This window comes from Staurois parvus, unplaced genomic scaffold, assembly GCF_062004578.1.
Source record: "Staurois parvus isolate SC_StPar_1 unplaced genomic scaffold, SC_StPar_1.0 ptg001458l, whole genome shotgun sequence".
NCBI lineage: Eukaryota > Metazoa > Chordata > Amphibia > Anura > Ranidae > Staurois > Staurois parvus.
In genome coordinates this window covers 137,590-158,113 of record NW_028319254.1, presented here as the reverse complement: position 1 = coordinate 158,113, position 20,524 = coordinate 137,590, and the positions used below count along the sequence as shown (strand labels likewise).

The following is a 20,524-nucleotide window of genomic DNA, read 5'->3' as shown; positions in this document are numbered from 1 at the left end:
GACATCACTCTTATCTCTATTAATAAAACAGACCTGACCGGAGAGGGGAGGAGGATTCTGGGAGGTCACATGACATCACTCTCATCTCTATTTATAAAACACAGACCTGACCAGAGAGGTGAGGAGGATTCTGGGAGGTCACATGACATCACTCGTATCTCTATTAATAAAACACAGACCTGACTGGAGAGGTGAGGAGGATTCTGGGAGGTCACATGACATCACTCTCATCTCTATTAATAAACCACAGACCTGACCGGAGAGGTGAGGAGGATTCTGGGAGGTCACATGACATCACTCTTATCTCTATTAATAACACAGACCTGACCGGAGAGGTGAGGAGGATTCTGGGAGTCTAACATGATATTCCTATTGGTTCCTCAATACAGAGATTTCCTCTTCTGAAGTCAGGTGATCATATGACCATCACAGTGCCTCCATGTGACTCCCTAAACCCTGAGAGACACAACATGCAGAAGATTCTAGAAGTCACCAAGAAGAAGATGGAGCTGCTGACAGGAGAGGTGAGCGGTGCCGGGAATTCTGGGACATTCTCCAATCACTGATCATTATCAGTATCATTAGGATCTGTACATTATGTGCATTGTTACCATTGATGTCATTTTTATTATATATTCAGAGTGGAAACCTCGGGGATGATAATATTGATGTTAAAGAAGAGTATAAAGAGAAGGATGAGGAGTATGGAGTGATGGAGGAGTTTTCAGAAGGACACAAGGATATGATGGAGCCACCTAATACCAGGAACCCACCAGAGAGATGTCCCCATCCTCTGTATTCCCGGGATTCCACACAGGAAGGTCACACCATCCCTCACCATCATCAGGTAGATGATGACAATTATTGGTAGTTGTGATTTATACACAGCATGTTTGTTACAATGAATGTTTTATTATATCTTTCAGAGTGGAATCCTCGGGGATGATAATATTGATGTTAAAGAAGAGTATAAAGAGGAGGATGAGGAGTATGGAGTGATGGAGGAGTTTTCAGAAGGACACAAGGATATGATGGAGCCACCTAATACCAGGAACCCACCAGGGGGATGTCCCCATCCTCTGTATTCCCGGGATTCCACACAGGAAGGTCACACCATCCCTCACTATTACAAGGTTGGTGGGATGGGGAATCTAGAAAATGGACTTGTGGAGATAATATTTGTATTTTTCATGTTAGCTTTTTTATACATTATGTGAAATTTCTAATTTTATTGGTTTAGGGTGAAGATCTGATAAATATAAAAGTTGAGATTAAAGCAGAAGAAGAAGAGGCGTATGTGAGGGATGATCAGCAGTCTATGGAGGAGGATGGAATAACGGGGACATTTATAGAGGAGGACACTCCTACAGAGATCAGCACAGGTGGGTCATGAACACTAAATACACAATATACTCTATGTTGTACATTACATACTCCTGACCCCTGCACTATATACTCTGTGTTGTACATTGCATACTCCTGACCCCTGCACTATATACTCTATGTTGCACATTACATACTCCTGACCCCTGCACTATATACTCTATGTTGTACATTGCATACTCCTGACCCCTGCACTATATACTCTATGTTGTACATTGCATACTCCTGACCCCTGCACTATATACTCTATGTTGTACATTACATACTCCTGACCCCTGCACTATATACTCTGTTGTACATTACATACTCCTGACCCCTGCACTATATACTCTATGTTGTACATTACATATTCCTGACCCCTGCACTATATACTCTGTGTTATACATTTCATACTCCAGACTCCTGCTTTCCCCCCACTGCTATATATACACATAATATGGATTCTCTTTTGTTTCCCCATTTCCTCCCAGCTGGACATTTTATATCGGATGATGTGATTGGAGCACAGACTTTTACATGGTGATAATAATGTGAAAACATCCTCCAACTTTGGACCCTTAAACAGAAAGTGATAATGAGGGAGGAGTCAATACCCCAATGATGGTGGTCTTCAGGATCAGTCCAGTCTTCATCTTGGTTGTTCTCCCCCCATCCTCACTCTCTGACCTCTGGTGGGGCTCAGCCCCGCTGTTCTTCATGACTAAATCATGGACTAAATAAGGAAGTGCAGTACTTCTTGTGTTGGGAAGATGGCGATGAGTGATAGAGGGGGTGGGGACCCTCGTCCTATAATCCCCTCATCACTGTCCCTCCTATAAATGACAGTTCTGGTTGTTTCCTCACTCTCTGACTAAGGTCCATGAATAAAGAAATGACCTGGTAGGAGATCAGAGGAGCCATTTTCTAGTTCCCTTGAGGGTGGAATTGTAAGCTCCTCAGAGACAAAGCTGCCTGATGTGGGCGGAGTCCTGGTTTTGGGGAACCAATCAGCTCCTGTCTAGTAATCCTCTTTGTCTTTGTATTTTAGTCCATGGCCGGGAGATGAGGAAAACCTCCGAGGATTGTCTCACTTTGTCTCCAGACTGGAAAGTAGAAGATGAGGACATCACACAGTATAGTCCAGGAGAAAACCCGGCTCCCTGCAATGTCCATCCGGCACCACCCAGTGTAGATGGACCATCGGATTCCTCGTATCCTGAGGAACCTCAGACTGTGCGGGACCGGGCCGGCCTTCCAACAGGGAAGAGCTTCTCCTGTACTGAGTGCGGGAAAGGTTTCCATTTTAAATCCCATCTTAATGTGCATAAAATAACTCACACAGGAGAGAAGCCATATTCCTGTCTTGAGTGCGGGAAATGCTTTTCACGAAAGTATGATCTTTACAAACATCAGAGATATCACACGGGGGAGAAGCCATATTCCTGTCCAGAGTGTGGGAAATGTTTTTCACAGAAGTCTCATCTTTCCAGTCATCAGAGATCTCACACGGGGGAAAAGCCATATTCCTGTCCAGAGTGTGGGAAATGTTTTTCACAGAAGTCCAATCTTAACAGACATCAGAGATCTCACATGGAAGAGATCCGTGTTCCTGTCTTGAGTGCGGGAAATGTTTTTCAGTGAAGTCAAATCTTTGCATTCATCAGAGATGTCACACAGGAAGAAGCCACTTTCCTGCCCTGAGAGGGAAATGTTTCTCACTGAAGTCCTGTCTTCCTGTACATCAGAGGTCCCACACAACCCTGGAGGTGTATTAGTGCCTTGAGTGCGGGAAATGTCTTCTAGATGAATGTTGCTGGACATCCCAGCTCTCATGTGGGGAAGAAGCACACCCTGATATACACCTCAGATATACTCCATGGCTGATCTTCATCATGGAAGAAACAGTTCATAAGGAGATTAGAGATCCCCAAAGACATGGATGAAGTGTGGGACCGGGTCGGCCATTGATGGCAGGAGAAGAAGTTTTCAATGTATTTTCCATCAATGGAAGACATTCCAGCAGCTCAGATGTGATCCTAATAACATTGGTTCCCCATTCACACAGGAGGAATGGACATGAACTCTCACTGAGGGAATTGCTATACAAACATTCTATGAATAGACCCCCAAATGTCAGGAGACGTTTCTATAAAGACGGGAAGTATGGAGCAGAGAAATGAAGAGACCTCCCAGCAATGTTATTACCAGGCTGCAGCTAGGGGGAGCTCTAATGTCACCCCAGCAGAGGGATCCCATCTAGCCCACATTAACCCTCTCACTGCCAGAGCTGTTTCTGCATGATTTTGCACACATGGGAAAATGCAGATTTTGGTCCTGAAGATGAGATAAACCCCCAAACATCTATTCTGTGACATCAGAGGCCCTGGAGAATAAAATGGTGGTGATTGTTAAGGTGTTCCCCGTACACAGATTCCCCTTCATATCCGCCTTTATTTCCTCCTTTCCCCCATTTTCTATGTTGGGATCTTTTCTACAATACTTTGTTATAATAATGGAACACGTTGTGTATTGTATTGTACACCAATAATAATGACTCCGCCCCCACATTCCAGACAAGGGATCTTCCTGACCAATCGGATTCCTTCCTTTACTGTTTCCTGATTTTTATGCTTCAATCTTGTTAAATGTAAAATTATAATAAAACATTTTATTGAACAAAAACTATTGTGTGTGTCGGTGCAATGACGGCAAACTTCAATATAGAACATTGCTCCTCGGTGACACCTCACACCCTTCAATAACGGGGCAGAGTGCGGGGGTCAGCAGTATATTATATACAGCCCACCATACAGAGTGCAGAGGGGGGCTGTAGTGTGCCCCCCCTCCTGATCCATACCAGGCCACATGTCCACAACATGGGGGTCACCTTACCAGGGGGGATGTTGCAGTCCCATAAGACTGACCCTTGCCCCACGCACACATCCACATAAACTGTTAAATCCACCAGAGAATGTCTGGGTTCATATGGCAAGGAGAGTGATGAATGTTCCCAATTTCCATCTGTCAGAGATGCTGCCGATCATTTAACTACATGTTTGATGGCCATTCCCACCCCAACCTCGGTTTTGTGGGACATTTTCAGAGTAATGAGTGATACTGATGTAAGAATGGATGGTGGACCATCTATGTCATTGTATGAGGACTGTCAGAACTGTCCAGGTCCATATAAAGGCTGGGAATATATGACTGGTATGAAAACGTTGAATGTTCCCCCAGGAGATGTGTTACAATATGACATGTGATTCTGAAGAGATTCCCCGGTGTTGGGATCTCAGATTTCCATATGGCCCACATCACACAACCCGATCTCCTCAGGACAGGATTTTCTGTACGTCTAATAGAACATGTAGTTCAGTACATAACCCAATGAGCTGTCATCATGTTCTATCACAGCCCAGCCACACTCAGCAGGTCACACTACCTTTAGGATGGTTGTTTTCTTGTGGAAATCCCACATATTCATATATTCCAGGAATATTACTGGAGGGCCTTGTACTTGGAGCCGTCTGAGTATGATATTGCCTGAGCATCCTAAAGCTATGGAGAAGGATCTAAGATCAAGAAGGAGGACCGAGATTGTATCAGAAGATTGTATATCAGACATCACACTGCTTTCCAAAGCTGAATACACTAGTTTAGTTGGATCTATTGTAGGAGGACCAGCATTACCATTATATAACACAAGGACATAGTTACATAGTTAGTCTGGCTGAAAAAAGACAAAAGTCCATCCAGTTCAACCATTAAAAGAAAAAAAGATATACTCCTACACCCAGAGTTGATCTAGAGGAAGGAAAAAAAAACCCATTAAAGCACAATCCAATTTGCTCCTGCAGGGGAAAAAAATTCCTCCCTGATCCCCCGAGAGGCAATCGGATATTCCCGGGATCAACGTTCCCTATAAATGTTAGTAGAACTGTTAATCCTTTAGCATGTAGTCTGGGAAGAAGTCTGAATCATACTTCTATGGCTTTGCAGGAACTGTTGCTCGACCTCCAAGGAACCCGTAAAGCTGTTCTTCAGAATCGAGTGACTATAGATTGACACAGTGCACCACCCACTCCTCCTCAGTACACTCCACTCCATTGGCCTCCATGACTCTGCTCTCTCCTGGGTCTCCTCTTACCTTTCTCAGTGCACTTTCAGTGTCACATACAACTCCTCCTCCTCCGCTCCGCTTCCTCTTTCTGTTTTCTCTCTCTGCACCTCCTCCCTGGGCCATCTGATAACCTCCCATGGCTTCCAATACCACCTCTATGCTGATGACACCCAGATCTATCTCTCCACTCCCCAGCTCACCCCCTCAATCTCCTCCCGTATCACAAATCTACTGAGCGACATATCAGCATGGATGTCACATCACTACCTTAGACTCAATCTTTCCAAAACCGAGCTGTAATATTACCTCCCTCCGATCCCCAGCTCGCGACTTTACCATCAAGATCAACAACCCAACCATTGGTCCTTCCCCTCATGTCAGGGTGCTAGGTGTAATCCTAGACTATGACCTCTCCTTTGGGCCCCACATCCACTCACTGGCTAAATCCTGCCGCCTCAACCTCTGGAACATTTCCAAAATCTGCCCCTTCCCGACCAATGACATCACAAAACAACTTATCCATGACTTGGTTATATCCCGCCTCCATTACTGCAACTCCCTCTTCACTGGTCTACCGTTACACAGGCTATCCCCCTTCAGTCTATTATGAATGCTGCCGCTAGACTCATACACCTTACCAACCGATAAGCGACTGCTGCTAGACTCATACACCTTACCAACCGATAAGCGACTGCTGCTAGACTCATACACCTTACCAACCGATCAGCGACTGCCACTAGACTCATACACCTTACCAACCGATCAGCGACTGCTGCCAGACTCATACACCTTACCAACCGATCAGCGACTGCTGCCAGACTCATACACCTTACCAACCGATCAGCGACTGCTGCTAGACTCATACACCTCACCAACCGATCAGCGACTGCCGCTAGACTCATACACCTTACCAACCGATCAGCGACTGCTGCCAGACTCATACACCTTACCAACCGATCAGCGACTGCTGCTAGACTCATACACCTTACCGACCGATCAGCGACTGCCGCTAGACTCATACACCTTACCAACCGATCAGGGACTGCTGCTAGACTCATACACCTTACCAACAGATCAGCGACTGCTGCTAGACTCATACACCTTACCGACCGATCAACGACTGCTGCTAGACTCATACACCTTACCAATCGATCAGCGACTGCTGCTAGACTCATACACCTTACCAACCGATCAGTGACTGCTGCTAGACTCATACACCTTACCGACCGATCAATGACTGCTGCTAGACTCATACACCTTACCGACCGATCAGCGACTGCTGCTAGACTCATACACCTTACCGACCGATCAGCGACTGCTGCTAGATTCATACACCTTACCAACCGATCAGTGACTGCTGCTAGACTCATACACCTTACCAACCGATCAGAGACTGCCGCTAGACTCATACACCTTACCAACCGATCAGCGACTGCTGCTAGACTCATACACCTTACCGACCGATCAGAGACTGCTGCTAGACTCATATACCTTACTGACCGATCAGTGACTGTTGCTAGACTCATACACCTTACCAACCGATCAGCGACTGCCGCTAGACTCATACACCTTACCAACCGATGAACGACTGCTGCTAGACTCATCCACCTTACCAACAGATCAGTGACTGCCGCTAGACTCATACACCTTACCAACCGATCAGCAACTGCTGCTAGACTCATACACCTTACCCACCGATCAGCGACTGCTGCTAGACTCATACACCTTACCCACCGATCAGCGACTGCCGCTAGACTCATACACCTTACCAACCGATCAGCGACTGCCGCTAGACTCATACACCTTACCCATTGATCAGCGACTGCTGCCCCTCTCTGCCAATCCCTCCACTGGCCTCCATTCACTGTCCTCCACCCCTCTCTGCCAATCCCTTCACTGGCCTCCATTCAGTGTCCTTCACCCCTCTCTTCCAATCCCTCCACTGGCCTCCACCCCTCTCTGCCAATCCCTCCACTGGCCTCCATTCACTGTCCTCCACCCCTCTCTGCCAATCCCTCCACTGGCCTCCATTCAGTGTCCTCCACCCCTCTCTGCCAATCCCTCCACTGGCCTCCATTCAGTGTCCTCCACCCCTCTCTGCCAATCCCTCCACTGGCCTCCATTCACTGTCCTCCACCCCTCTCTGCCAATCCCTTCATTGTCTTCCACTAACCCAACATATAAAATTCAAAATACTAACCGCAGCTTACAAAACCATCCACAACACTGCCCCGGCTACATCACCAATCTCATCCACAGATATCGCTGGCTCCACTCCTCCCAAGACATCTTGATCTCTAGCTCCCTTGTCACCTCCTCCTTCACCTCCTCCTACACTCAACTCCAAGACTTCTCCAGAGCCTCTCCCATCCTCTGGAACTCCCTACTGAAGTATGTCAGGTCAGCCCCCACCCTATCTGCCTTTAGGCGATCTTTGAAAACTGAGTTATTCAAGGAAGCTCACCCCACCTCCACCTAAGAACTGTACTTGAATCATCTCCATCAGATCATCCCCCCCAGCTATCACCTTTTGTATCCCCTCCCCCTTCCTTCATATTGTAAGCTCCACGAGCCGAGTCCTCCTATTCCTTCTGTACTGAAATGTGTTGTAATTGTACCGCCCCCCTTATATTGTACAGCGCTGCACAGACTGCTGGTGTTATATAAATCCTGTATAATAATAATAATAACCCCAGCTGGGAGTAAAGGGTGGAAATGGCTGGTGACCCCCAGATTTGGGCAATGATGTCATCACTATAAATGGATAAAACCCGCGCTATGTGTAACAACTCCAAACCTACAAAAACCTTCTAGCGGACTGCTGCTGTAACAAAGGGAAGGATTCCCTGTCATCTAGAAGAGCATTATGTGTCACAGCGCTGTCCTATTGTGTGTGCACAGAAATCATCACAAATACACTACAAATATGTGGAGACATTCAGAGATAAAGAGCTCGGGGCTCCAAATCCTATTCTCTGCACATCCACTGCTTCCACTTTACACCCACTTCATTGGTCTTATGGGGTTTATCAATAAATGAAGGAAACTGAACCGTGTGCAAATCCATCCACAACATAAAGTGCTTTGTGCTCAAGATGCTGCTCCCTGCACATCCACTGCTTCCACTTTACACCCACTTCATTCATCTCATCAGATTTGCTGCTATAGGAAATCATCTCAAATCCTGTGCAAATCCATGGAGACAGACAATATTGTGTGCTCAGTATAGTGTTCTCTGCAAGTCCACCGCTTCCACTTTGCATCTACTTCAATCACTCTCCACCCTTTACTCCCAGCTGGGGGGCTTTGTATCCATATACCAGATGTTCTACAGGACTAAATCTGCAATCAATGTTACTGCAAAATCAAAGGGGCCAAAACCCCTCCCCCGAGGAGTCATATATTTCTGTCCCCCTTGGTGGGAGTGGAGGTGACCCCTCTATAAGGATCTACAGTCCATACACACCCAGCACAAGGCCGGGGTCACACTACCAGACGCTTCTCGGGGCTGCAGTTCCTCTGAGCTCCACAAGGTGGGGATCTCACTTCTACCCAGACAGGAAGTCTCTATGGAAGACAGGAAGTGATGTCAGGTACAGACAGGAAGTGATGTCAGGTACACTCAGGACATTCTAGAGGAAAGGTGAATCAGGAGGAAGCAGAGTTGACATTCCTGGATCTGGCAGCAGAGGAGGTAATACGTAGATGAACCCCTTCAGGGGGAGGAGTTGATGATAATATATTTGCCCCCAAAGCTGGCCTACATGGTTCAGTTTTATCGTTCAGCCAGCGGGATGACCATAAAAACTGAAGTGATTCCCCCATCCACACATTGGAGGTGGATGGGGGAATCCTCCCCGCTGCACTCTTGTATTCTGACAATGGGGGGACTCCTCCGCTCTCAGAATACACAGATCAGCAGTGAAGCTATTGGCTGCAGCCGCTGGGGGAGTGGCTTTTATCCGGCAGTGGCCACACATGGATGGAAATGTGAGCGATCCCTGCTGAACCAGCTGAATTTCCATGGATCTATGGTCACCTTCAGTGACTTCCTCCCCTCCCCCTCATCTCCTTCATGATGGAAGTCATGCTGAGATCATCTCCCATTGGCTGAGCAATATTCTCATTTGTCTCTCAGCTCCTTCTTGCTATTCCTCGTCCTGCCTGTTGTTTCCTTGGATTGATTTTCTGTGTAGTGACCCCGGCTTGGTCTCTTGGATGCGCTCGTCTGTTGCTTGCCCTGACCTTTCTCCTGATTCCTGGATCTCCTCCTCATCTCTCCTCCATATCCTCTTACACAGCTTTTCTCCACACCTGCAGTGACCCTGGGGGGAGGAAACTTGGCACCAGCACGCCGCCAAATCCATCCCCACCATTAGGGGCTCTGGAGACAATTGTCTGCTATTTACACTCCGTTCCTCCGCACGTCACCTGATCACATGACAGCTTACTTCCGCAGATTCCGGACATATTTGTGGATTATAAAGGTCAAAGTTCACTCTTCAGTTTAGGAGAGGTAGGACGCACCCAGGAACAAGGATTTGGTTTGCATGGAAGCCGCATATAGAGGACCCCTCAAATCTCCCCATCCAAATGTCCCTCCATCCAGAGTCTATATGTCCTATGACATCACACTGACCTCACAGCTCCTCCTCCCAATGTCCCTCCATCCAGAGTCAGAGAATCCTATGACATCACACTGACCTCACACCTCCTCCCCCCAATGTCCCTCTATCCAGAGTCAGAGAATCCTATGACATCACACTGACCTCACAGCTCCTCCTCTCAATGTCCCTCCATCCAGAGTATCCTATGACATCACACTGACCTCACAGCTCCTCCTCCCAATGTCCCTCCATCCAGAGTCAGAGAATCCTATGACATCACACTGACCTCACAGCTCCTCCCCCCAATGTCCCTCCATCCAGAGTCAGAGAATCCTATGACATCACACTGACCTCACAGCTCCTCCTCTCAATGTCCCTCCATCCAGAGTATCCTATGACATCACACTGACCTCACAGCTCCTCCTCCCAATGTCCCTCCATCCAGAGTCAGAGAATCCTATGACATCACACTGACCTCACAGCTCCTCCCCCCAATGTCCCTCCATCCAGAGTCAGAGAATCCTATGACATCACACTGACCTCACAGCTCCTCCTCTCAATGTCCCTCCATCCAGAGTATCCTATGACATCACACTGACCTCACAGCTCCTCCTCCCAATGTCCCTCCATCCAGAGTCAGAGAATCCTATGACATCACACTGACCTCACAGCTCCTCCCCCCAATGTCCCTCCATCCAGAGTCAGAGAATCCTATGACATCACACTGACCTCACAGCTCCTCCTCTCAATGTCCCTCCATCCAGAGTATCCTATGACATCACACTGACCTCACAGCTCCTCCTCTCAATGTCCCTCCATCCAGAGAATCCTATGACATCACACTGACCTCACAGCTCCTCCCTCCAATGTCCCTCCATCCAGAGTCAGAGAATCCTATGACATCACACTGACCACACAGCTCCTCCTCCCAATGTCCCTCCATCCAGAGTCAGAGAATCCTATGACATCACACTGACCTCACAGCTCCTCCTCCCAATGTCCCTCCATCCAGAGTCAGAGAATCCTATGACATCACACCGACCTCACAGCTCCTCCTCCTAATGTCCCTCCATCTTGCTTTTTCCCTGATGCTCTTAGGATGTGGGGCCCCTTGGTATCCTCACATGTAAAGTGGGACTGTTGGTCCTGCGTTGTATGTAATGACATCAGAATGCTGCAACAAGCCTATACCCTGCGTAGTGTGGGGGTCCTGTGGGGGGGAATTATACCTCAGCCTGAAGTGGGGCTTTAATAAAATGGAGACCTGAATGGAGAGGTGAGGAGGATTCTGGGAATATCATTTGATGTGACTATTTGTGTTCAGATGTAGAGTTTTCCTCCTGTGAAGTCTGGAGATCATATGACATCACATTGCCTCCACCTCCCTCCCTGATAGAAGAGAGAAAGAAGAAGAAGATTCTAGAAGTCACCAGAGAGATCACTGAGCTGCTGACAGGAGAGGTGAGCGGTGCCGGGAATTCTGGGACATTCTCCAGTAACAGACAAGGGATGTGTCTGGATGGTGACTGTATCATTGTGTGTGTCAGGTTCCTATAAGGTGTCAGGGTGTCACTGTCTATTTCTCCATGGAGGAGTGGGAGTATTTAGAAGGACACAAGGATCTCTACAAGGACGTCATGATGGACAATCAGCCGCCCCTCACATCACCGGGTAAGAGGAGACTTTATTGTAAAGGAGAGAGCAGTACGGAGGATCCACCTAGATCCCCCATCATCTGATAAACACATAGAAACAATGGATTCAGTCAGTGTGTGTGTTTCCTACAGATGGATCCAGTCATGGGAACCCACCAGAGAGATGTCCCCGTCCTCTGTATTCCCGGGATTCCACACAGGAAGGTCACACCATCCCTCACCATCATCAGGTAGATGATGACAATTATTGGTAGTTGTGATTTATACACAGCATGTTTGTTACAATGAATGTTTTATTATATCTTTCAGAGTGGAATCCTCGGGGATGAGAATATTGATGTTAAAGAAGAGTATAAAGAGGAGGATGAGGAGTATGGAGTGATGGAGGAGTTTTCAGAAGGACACAAGGATATGATGGAGCCACCTAATACCAGGAACCCACCAGAGAGATGTCCCCGTCCTCTGTATTCCCGGGATTCCACACAGGAAAGTCACACCATCCCTCACCATTACAAGGTTGGTGGGATGGAGCATCTAGAACATGGACTTGTGGAGACAATGTGTGGATTTTGTGTGTGATGTCACAATCATAAATCTTACATTTTACAGATGATATTCTCTCTCATTTCCTTGATTTAGAGTGGAGATCCAATCGATATAGAATTTGAGGTGAAAGCAGAAGAAGAAGAGGCGTATGTGAGGGATGATCAGCAGTCTATGGAGGAGGATGGAATAACGGGGACATTTATAGAGGAGGACACTCCTACAGAGATCAGCACAGGTGGGTCATGAACACTAAATCCATTCCTCCACCCATACTGCTCACTGATTGGTCCAGAGTAGGGCGGGGACTGGGTGATATCAGCCTGTAATCCCCTGGTCACTTTCCTGAGCTGTGTTCCCCGTCCTGTATTCCTGGATTTCTCTCGGATAATCTTCCTTCTCTGTGCTGCAGACACAATTTATGTATCTAGACTGGATTTATGGAGGTTCTGGGGATCAGCTGGCAGAAAAATGTTCATTTTCACCATAAGTGTTACTAGACCTAGACACCTGGGGTGTGAGTCTTGTATCTTTATCCCCATGCCCGGGTCTAGTAATATCTCTGACAGATCAATTCTCCCAGGGTTCTTTCCTGGCTGTGCCGGGTGGAGGGATATGTCTGTAGTGTCTCAGACCCAAGTCACTGAGTGCAGTCTCAGGAGATGGGAGGCAGCGGTGTGGGATCTCTGCAACTTGTCTACAGTAAATATTTAATCTTCCACTGATTACTGAATACCAATATTATGAGTCCTGACCCTTACACTGTATAATTTATATTGTACATTACATACTGCTGACCCCCACACTATGTACTTCTTGTGTTGGGAAGATGGCGATGAGTGATAGAGGGGGTGGGGACCCTCGTCCTATAATCCCCTCATCACTGTCCCTCCTATAAAAGACAGTTCTGGTTGTTTCCTCACTCTCTGACTAAGGTCCATGAATAAAGAAATGACCTGGTAGGAGATCAGAGGAGCCATTTCCTAGTTCCCTTGAGGGTGGAATTGTAAGCTCCTCAGAGACCAAGCTGCCTGATGTGGGTGGAGTCCTGGTTTGGGGGAACCAATCAGCTCCTGTCTAGTAATCGTCTTTGTATTTTAGTCCATGGCCGGGAGATGAGGAAAACCTCCGAGGATTGTCTCACTTTGTCTCCAGACTGGAAAGTAGAAGATGAGGACATCACACAGTATAGTCCAGGAGAAAACCCGGCTCCCTCCAATGTCCATCTGGCACCACCCAGTGTAGATGGACCATCGGATTCCTCGTATCCTGAAGAACCGCAGACTGTGCGGGACCGGGCCGGCCTTCCAACAGGGAAGAGGTTCTCCTGTACTGAGTGCGAGAAGGGTTTCCATTTTAAATCCCATCTAAATATTCATAAAAGATCTCACACGGGGGAAAAACCATATTCTTGTCCTGAGTGCGGGAAATGTTTTTCACATAAGGGCAATCTTAACACACATCAGAGATCTCACACAGGGGAGAAGCCGTATTCCTGTCCTGAGTGTGGGAAATGTTTTTCACATAAGTCACATCTTGACACACATTACAGATCTCACACGGGAGAGAAGTTGTATTCCTGTCCTGAGTGCGGGAAATGTTTTTCACATAAGCGCAACCTTGACACACATCAGAGATCTCACACCGGGAATAAGCCATATTTTTGCCCTGAGTGCGGGAGATGTTTTTCACAGAAGTCCGGTCTTTACAAACATCTGAGATCTCACACGGGGGAGAAGCCGTATTCCTGTCCAGAGTGTGGGAAATGTTTTCCACATATTTCCGGCCTTTACAGACATCAAAGATTTCACACGGGGGAGAAGCCACATTCCTGTCCTGAGTGTGGGAAACTTTTCTCAGACAAGTCCCATCTTTACACACACCAGAGATCTCACACAGGAGAAAAGCCATATTCCTGTCCAGAGTGTGGGAAATGTTTCTCAGACATGTCCTATCTTTACACACATCAGAGATCTCACACCGGGGAGAAGCCATATTCCTGTCCTGAGTGCGGGAGATGTTTTTCACAGACGTCCAGTCTTTACAAACATCAGAGATGTCACACAGGGGAGAAGCCGTATTCTTGTCCTGAGTGTGGGAAACGTTTTGCACGGAAGTCCCATCTTTACACACATCAGAGTTTGCACACAGGGGAGAAGCCGTATTCCTGTCCTGAGTGTGGGAAATGTTTTTCATTGAAGTTCAGTCTTTCCAGGCATCAGAGATCTCACATGGGGGAGAAGCCTTATTCCTGTCCTGAGTGCGGGAAATGTTTTGCACAAAAAACAGATCTTGTCAAACATGAAAGGTCTCACACAGGCGAGAAGCCATATTCCTGTCCTGAGTGTGGGAAATGTTTTTCAGAGACGTCCAGTCTTTACACACATCAGAGGTCTCACACAGGGGAGAAGCCGTATTCCTGTCCTGAGTGTGGGAAATGTTTTTCAGTGAAGTCCCATCTTTATAAACATCAGAGATCTCACACGGGGAAGAAGCCGTATTCCTGTCCTGAGTGTGGGAAATGTTTTTTAGATAAGTCCAATCTTAACAAGCATCAGAGATCTCACACGGGTGAGAAGCTGTATTCCTGTCCTGAGTGCGGGAAATGTTTTTCAGACAAGTCCAATCTTTCCACACATCAGAGATCTCACATGGGGGAGAAGCCGTATTTCTGTCATGAGTGCGGGAAATGTTTTTCACAAAAGTCCCATCTTTCCACACATCAGAGATCTCACACAGGGGAGAAACCATATTTTTGTCTTCAGTGCGGGAAATGTTTTTCACAGACATCCCATCTTTATAAACATCAGAGATCTCACATGGGGGAGAAGCCACTTTCCTGTCCTGAGTGAGGGAAATGTTCCTCACTGAAGTCCTGTCTTCCTGTACATCAGGGGTCCCACACAACACTGGAGGTGTATTAGTGCCTTGAGTGCGGGAAATGTCTTCTAGATGAATGTTGCGGAATCTCCCATCCCAGCTCTCATGTGGGGAAGAAGCACACCCTGATATACACCTCAGATATACTCCATGGCTGATCTTCATCATGGAAGGAACAGTTCATAAGGAGATCAGAGGTCCCCAAAGACATGGATGAAGTGTGGGACCGTGTCGGCCATTGATGGCAGGAGAAGAATAAAAATGGAGTCCTGCCCTGTGATTCAGGCATCACCAGCAAGGCTCCCACTTTCCATTCATCACACATCTGCATCAGAGGCTGGTCATCAGCTCTGAGGAAAGGGATTCGTCCACGAAACGCATCAGCCATTTGACCGCACTGACAGTGAGGACACCTTACCTGCCGTTGTGGCCATCAATGCTTTTTAGATACATGCTTTGTCTGGAAGTGTTTTGTATTTTGTAGTCCTTACAATAAACCTTGGATAATGCGCTAGGTGTTGCGCCTCCTGTTTTCTCTTTATCCTGCCCTGTGATTGGCTGAGTACATTTGTGGTGGGAGATTTCACAAACACTTGGAGGTCTATTATTGATACTTTGTGGACAAATGTTCCAAGCACTCATTAGGCCCACAGTTGTAGGTGAGGATAATACTTGCATGGTGGGGGATCACTGAAGAGGTGGGTGGTAATAAAATGTCCCAATTCTAGAAGAGTGACTGATGGTGTACACATGGAAGCAATGGAATTGTGTGTATACCGGGAATGAAGGAGTGATTGGTGAATGCACATATTGGGGCTTTCCCGTGTCTTTCTCCATACATGTTTCTTCTTGTATGTTTCCCGTGATACAAATGTCTGTGTATATGATTGGCACATGATGTTCTGTCTATGACAAACGTTTCATTGATCTGATCATTTCCATGGTGATTGTAGACACATTGTGATTGGTTGATGGGGGATGGAAAGCACAGAGAGCAGGAAGTAGAGCGCCATCCTTTCTACCTTTCTCTATTCCTAGTTCAGATTTGTAGCAGAAATCCCCAACATGTAGCAATACATGGACAATTGATATCAGACAATGAGGCAGAGGAAGGCCAATCATGAAGCTGGGGGTGGTGCAGCATAGACTGGAACAGGGTCCTCCAGGAGTGCAGCTCACACTGCGGGCAGAACTCCTCCTACTGGGACATTCAGGCTTCACACAGCTACAGCTGCACTCCCGGGACTGCCACGCCTGGACTGTATATGGGGCGGGTGTGGAGGGATGAGGAGCAGGGATTGGCTAATGGAAAGTGGGAGCATCTCTGAGTTACCGATGGATATACAGTATATGGAGATCAAGGAGAGTTCATCTTCTGCCGGCTATAGATGGGGCCCTTCAACAGTTGGAGTATAGGGGATGATAATGACTGGGTCAAATCTGCAGAGAAGATGGAGCAATGGGATCTCCTTGGATGAAGTGGGGTAGAGGTGTCTGCTAGCAGTGTCCACGTGTGAGAAAGAGAGGAAGTGGGGGAGGGTAGAGGTGTCTGCTAGCAGTGTCCATATGTAAGGCACAGAGTGAAAGTTGGACAATCTCCCTCCCACCAATCATGACTGAAGATAATACTGTGGTGCAGGAAAGGGGGGTAAACAGGCTCTGGAGAAGATAGGATGATGTGAAGAATGCACAGCGGGCTGCAGTGGAAACCACTGATTATGGTCAGTATGGATGTCCCTGTGTCTCTGGCCACTGGTGATGAATGTGGTTCTAGGTACCTGCCACTGGAAGATATGGTGTCACTGAACTGCTGGCTGCTTACGTAGGATGGTCACTGGAAGGTGCAGTGTCACTGAACTGCTGGCTGCTTACATAGGATGGTCACTGGAAGGTGCGGTGTCACTGAACTGATTGCTGCGTACGTAGGATGCTCACTAGTAGGTGTGGTGTCACTGAACTGCCTGCTACTTACATAGGATGGTCACTGGAAGATACGGTGTCACTGAACTGCTTGCTACTTACATATGATGGTCACTGGAAGGTGCGGTACTCCTGAACTGCTTGCTGCTTATGTAGGATGGTCACTAGTAGGTGCGGTGTCACTGAACTGATTGCTGCGTACCTAGGACAGTCACTAGTAGGTGCGGTGTCACTGAACTGCTTGCTGCTTACGTAGGATGGTCACTAGTAGGTGCGGTGTCATTGAACTGATTGCTGCGTACGTAGGATGCTCACTAGTAGGTGTGGTGTCACTGAACTGCTTGCTGCTTACGTAGGATGGTCACTAGTAGGTGCGGTGTCACTAAACTGATTGCTGCGTACGTAGGACGGTCACTGGAAGGTGCGGTATCACTGCACTGCTTGCTGCTTATGTAGGATGGTCACTAGTAGGTGCGGTGTCACTGAACTGCTTGCTGCTTACGTAGGATGGTCACTAGTAGGTGCGGTGTCACTGAACTGATTGCTGCGTACGTAGGATGCTCACTAGTAGGTGCGGTGTCACTGAACTGCTTGCTGCTTACGTAGGATGGTCACTAGTAGGTACGGTGTCACTGAACTGATTGCTGCGTACGTAGGACGATCACTGGAAGGTGCAGTGTCACTGAACTGCTGGCTGCTTACGTAGGATGGTCACTAGTAGGTGCGGTGTCACTGAACTGATTGCTGCGTACGTAGGATGCTCACTAGTAGGTGCGGTGTCACTGAACTGCTTGCTGCTTACGTAGGATGGTCACTAGTAGGTACGGTGTCACTGAACTGATTGCTGCGTACGTAGGACGATCACTGGAAGGTGCAGTGTCACTGAACTGCTGGCTGCTTACGTAGGATGGTCACTAGTAGGTGCGGTGTCACTGAACTGATTGCTGCGTACGTAGGACGGTCACTGGAAGGCTGGAAGTAGAACTCCCGTGTTGCTGTTTCTCTCCACAGAAACTAGCAGAAGGGCAGCACACAACTGAACTCTCCAGAGCCCCCAGGACAAGACCCCGAGACCAGCAATCACAGTAAATTTATAAACTCTCCAAGGATCCCCTGTTGCTTTGGCTCTCAAGCCAGTTGTAGTCTCTGGGCTAATTCATTCTTTAGTAAGGGTTGGATGAGGGACTACATGTCCCAGGATCCTCTGCTTTCAGGTTCAGTAAGAGTGGTCTCCCTCTAGAGCAGGGGTGTCAAACTGGTGGCCCTCCAGCTATTGCAAAACTACAAGTTCCATCATGCCTCTGCCTTTGGGAGTCATGCTTGTAACTGACAATCTTGCAATGCCTCATGGGACGTGTAGTTTGACAACAGTAGGAGGGCCGTAAGTTTGACACCTGTGCTCTAGAGGCAGAAATGTGATGCAATGATCTATCCATGACCATAAGGGGAAATGAAACAACCTGTTGTGTACTCTGTAATGTCTCCTCTCCTCCATCTCTTAGTAGCCTGCACCTGGCTACACACTCCCCCCACTAAGAATCTTTGGTCCCCAAATGGTACAGGGTCTTTTCTCTTTTCCATCCAAACAAGTGAGGTGGATGGGGGAATCCCCCCTTCCAGGACATTGTATTCTGAATATTCATCTGCCTGTTAGCACTGTGGAGGTCGGGGGGATTGAAGGATGGAAGACTTCAACTAAGGAGGAAGTCATCAGCACAAGGGGCATTCCATATTGACAGTAAGTACTGTCTGTTGTGCTGTTTTTTGAAGAAATGTGTGACTAACCTTAGGCTTTAACAGCTTCAATGCCGCACTATATCAGAGATACAGCTACAGGGCGGTACGGCTGTGCAAAATCATGTATATATATATGTGTGGATCTGCAGTTCTGGGTAGGGGGTGTGCATGTGTGCCCTGCCTACACTGCCATTCTTCTCAACCACTGGGTCCCAGCCGGTGATTCTTTGTTAGCACCCAGTGATTGCTGAGTATTACTGATGGGGGAGAGACCTGTGTATAAACAACACAGATCTCTCCCCTGTCAACTCCTGCACACTGCTTTATATGGCTCTGCATAGGAGACCAATACAAAGCAGTGTACTTACAGTGACGCACACACACAGTCAACCCTTTTGATGGTTCCTCATGTTACCCCTTCCTGCCCAGTGCCATTAGTACAGTGTCAGTGCTTTTTATTAGCACTGATCACTGTATTGGTGTCACTGGAGATGTCAGTGACACCAAGTCAGCTTCACCAAAGTCAGAATGCCAGCCACAGTCCCACTATAGTACTCTGATCACCACCATTACCTCACTTATTCCCTTGATGGTAAATATAATAAGTGATCACAACCTTTTGTCTATACAGGAATTGAGCCAATCCCCATCCGGCTATTACCAATAATATTTATACCAAATGATAACAACTGTACAACAAATAAAGATCTGATTGGTTTACACAGAAAAGAAGCTTGCTATGAATGGAATATAACAAAATATAAAGGATATGATACAACACAAACAATGATGTCACAGTCTAACATACAGTATATTACCAGTACATAGAGAGGACTACAGGACAGACACATAGAATCATGGAGGTACATTCCACAGACATCCTGGGGTCCTGACACCTGGGCTCCAAGAGGGGCCACAAGGAGAGCAATGGCTTACTTTTATACCCCCCATTCCAGGTAAAGGCACACCCTTCAATACATTCCAGTATTTGCCATTTCTGTTCAATGGGGAGCTCTGTGACTTGTGAAAGATATCGGCCATCTGTAACTCATCAGATGGAATGTATGATAGGCCAATGTCCAGCTGATCATACCTCCTCTGAATTCAGTTCCTGCAGGAAGATGGATGACAGTCGCTGATCGTACCTCTTCTGAATTCAGTTCCTGCAGGAAGATGGATGGCAATCGCTGATCATACCTCCTCTGAATTCAGTTCCCGCAGGAAGTTGGATGACAATCGCTGATCGTACCTCCTCCTAATTCAGTTCCCACAGGAAGATGGATGACAGTCGCTGATCGTACCTCCTCTGAATTCAGTTCCCGCAGGAAGATGGATGACAATCGCTGATCGTACCTCCTCTGAATTCAGTTCCCGCAGGAAGATGGATGACAGTCGCTGATCGTACCTCCTCTGAATTCAGTTCCCGCAGGAAGATGGATGACTGTCGCTGATCGTACCTCCTCTGAATTCAGTTCCCGCAGGAAGATGGATGACAGTCGCTGATCGTACCTCCTCTGAATTTAGTTCCCACAGGAAGATGGATGACAGTCGCTGATCGTACCTCCTCTGAATTTAGTTCCCGCAGGAAGATGGATGACAGTCGCTGATCGTACCTCCTCTGAATTCAGTTCCCGCAGGAAGATGGATGACAATTGCTGATCATACCTCCTCTGAATTCAGTTCCCGCAGGAAGATGGATG

General features: G+C 47.4%; 1 protein-coding gene across 1 annotated transcript in view; it reads left to right on the top strand.

Annotated features, from left to right (window-relative positions):
* LOC149435868 (uncharacterized) overlaps window positions 1–20,524 on the top strand; it is a 56,770-nt gene that overhangs the window by 2,306 nt on the left and 33,940 nt on the right. The window contains exons 2-5 of the mRNA XM_089662345.1: window positions 390–524; window positions 11,637–11,760; window positions 11,877–11,974; window positions 12,054–12,260. Of these exons, the coding sequence (XP_089518471.1) occupies window positions 390–524; window positions 11,637–11,760; window positions 11,877–11,974; window positions 12,054–12,260 (564 nt within the window). The remainder of the gene's footprint in view (window positions 1–389; window positions 525–11,636; window positions 11,761–11,876; window positions 11,975–12,053; window positions 12,261–20,524) is intronic.